The 2,567-nt window shown below is 44.2% G+C and overlaps 1 protein-coding gene across 1 annotated transcript; it reads left to right on the top strand.

Annotated features, from left to right (window-relative positions):
* The first annotated feature begins 350 nt into the window (after positions 1–350).
* Positions 351–1,210, top strand: CRP (C-reactive protein, pentraxin-related). Its single transcript, XM_006895448.1, has 2 exons — positions 351–414; positions 597–1,210. The coding sequence occupies exons 1-2, from the start codon at positions 351–353 to the stop codon at positions 1,208–1,210; spliced, it is 678 nt and encodes a 225-aa protein (XP_006895510.1).
* The last annotated feature ends 1,357 nt before the right edge of the window (positions 1,211–2,567 follow it).

Below are 2,567 nucleotides of genomic sequence, written 5' to 3'. Positions count from 1 at the left end.
ATTATTTTCTCAGGATAGATAGCCAAAATAGAACCCTGGGGAGGCTCCCTCATTCTCGTAGAATTGGCAATGCAGCCATCACAGGGGTTTGTAATAACTCACATTGATTTCTCAGTTCTGCAATGATTTAGAATCTTTTTCCCCCCACAACACTGACACTTGACCCCAAATGGCGGCTCCTTACCCTCTCCACCCACCTCCCTGCAGTCATGCATATAAATCCAGGCCTGATGGGGCAAGTCTTGCATCAAAGGCTCTAGTTCCTGAGCTTTCACTCAAAGTCTTTTCCTCTTCTCCAGACTGTGAGCTGAGCCCAGACCTTTTAATAGTAGCATCAAGCGGAAGTGACCATGGAGAAGCTGTGTTGGTGTTTCCTGGCTTTAATCAATCTCTGTAATGCTTCCGGTCAGACAGGTAAGAGTTAACTAAGGTTATGCCTGAGATTTGATATGAAGGGCACTGATGGGACTTGAGCTCATACAAAGTGAAGTCAGAGGAACATTTAGTGTGTATATTTAGTATAACTAGAGAAGGGATGAGTCTGTTAATATTTTTTGATCTGAAAAATTTCTATCTCTTTTTTTCCTGTTTCATAGACATGAATAAGAAGGCCTTTGTGTTCCTCAAAGAGTCAGACAATTCCTATGTGTCTCTGAAAAGACAGTTGAAGCAGCCACTGGAAGCCTTTACCGTGTGCCTCAGCGTCTATGCTGACCGGAGTCGGACCCGTAGCTACGGAATTTTCTCTTACGCCACTAGGAAAATAGCTAATGAAATTGTCATCTTTTGGTCTAAAAATGGAGGATACAGTTTTATAGTAGGTGGGGCTAAGGAATTATTCAAGTTTCCTGCAGTCAGTATGGAACCAGCGCACATCTGCGCAAGCTGGGAGTCAGCCTCAGGGATTGTTGAGTTCTGGGTGGACGGGTGGCCCATGCTGAGGAAGAGTCTGAAGAAGGGATATTCTGTGGAGTCAGAGGCAAACATCATCCTGGGGCAGGAGCAGGATTCTTTCGGTGGAGGCTTTAATATCAACCAGTCTTTGGTGGGAGAGATTGGAGATGTGAACATGTGGGACTTTGTATTGTCACCAGAACAGATTAAGACCATCTATTCTGGTGGGACCATCAGTCCTACTGTCTTGGATTGGCGGGCTCTGACGTATGAGACCCGTGGGGAAGTGCTTATCAAGCCCCAGCTTTGGTCCTGAGGTCTTGCCGTGGGAACTACGGGTTCTTCTTCCTGGTAGTTATACCTGGTGGGCCCATGTCCCTGGCTCTGCCACTCCTTCACCACACACACTCTGCGGGTCTCCAGGAGGTGCAAACAACTATGAGCCTAAAGATTGGCAGCTTGAACACACCCTATAGAACTTTAGAAGAAAGGTCTGCTGATCTGTTTTTGTAGATTAAGGCTAAGAATCCTTTGTAGAGCAGTTCTACCCTGTGTACCAGAATTTGCCTTGAATGAAGATCAACTCAATGGTAACTTTTTTTTAAAAAAATACACACTGCAGGCTTGCTCACTGCACATGACTCTTTGCTTCCCTGCCTTGCCTTCTAAACCCATTGTCCTTGAATTGATTCTAACTTAGTCACCTTATGGGAGCAGAGAAAAACTACTCATCTTCCCCCACCCACCCCTGCCCCAAAAAACTGTTGTTAAGTTTGAACCACCAACATTTTGTTAACAGCTGAATGCTTAACTGCCTGGGTCGTTTTCTTTCTCCAGAAGACTCAGAATTTAGTGAGCTGGGCTTTTTTTAATGTTGAAAGGACTGTAGACATAATTTCCCAATCTCACATAACAGGTGAGAAAACAGACACAGAAAACAGAAATGATTTATTTAAAGAAGGCTTCAGGACTAGTAGTACAAGTAGTCATCTTGGAAGCCCTGGTCTTCTATCTAATTTCCTCCCTAGAACTCCCTGGAAGTTGGGAGGGACTTGCCCACACTCCAAAGGCTCTTATCCAGGTTGAGACTTCTGAAATGGAAAACTCACTGATACCACACAGCTCCTCCAGTTTGGCAGAGTAGTATGGAAATGGATTAAAGCCTTGTCTGTTTCTCTTTCTTTTCTGGGCAAAATGGGTCATATAGGTATAGTTACTTTAACTGTTTCTGCTGTGAACTTACAAAGCCATGGTTTTTATATGCCTGTAGTGCTTTCTTAATTTTATGGAAACTGTACTTGGACTCCAGGGAGCTCTGGTGGCATAGTCTGTAGAGAGTTTCACTGCTAACCCCCGAGGTGATGCCTCTCTGGATGTTCAAATCCACCAGTGACTCCACAGCTGAAATAGGAGGAATCTCCTCGCTGGTGATTTTCAGTCTCCTGATAACCCACTAAAGGGTCTCAGTTCTGCCTCATATCTCTCTGTAGAGGTTATTTGGAGTTTCCTCAAAGATTGATTTATGGACCTTGAGAGCAAGACATCTTTTTATGATGAAATCAAAGCTGAGAAGATGTGAACCTCGGAGAACCAGCAGCTATTTTATCTACCACGCTGAAAGAGTTGCTTGAGGAATGAGGACAGGTTGAGACCAGTAGAATTGAAAAATAGAA

Source organism: Elephantulus edwardii, unplaced genomic scaffold (assembly GCF_000299155.1).
Source record: "Elephantulus edwardii isolate Elephantulus edwardi_28Jun2011 unplaced genomic scaffold, EleEdw1.0 scaffold00168, whole genome shotgun sequence".
In the NCBI taxonomy this organism is placed as follows: Eukaryota; Metazoa; Chordata; class Mammalia; order Macroscelidea; family Macroscelididae; genus Elephantulus; species Elephantulus edwardii.
Note: the sequence above shows the minus strand (reverse complement) of the source record. Positions and strands in the feature narration are given on the sequence as shown.

Bases quoted from the DNA above. Each gene is read 5' to 3' on its own strand.
- CRP (XM_006895448.1), top strand. From the start codon at position 351: ATGGAGAAGCTGTGTTGGTGTTTCCTGGCTTTAATCAATCTCTGTAAT. The intron at 415-596 runs GTAAGAGTTAAC...CCTGTTTCATAG, and splicing joins TAATGCTTCCGGTCAGACAG to ACATGAATAAGAAGGCCTTT.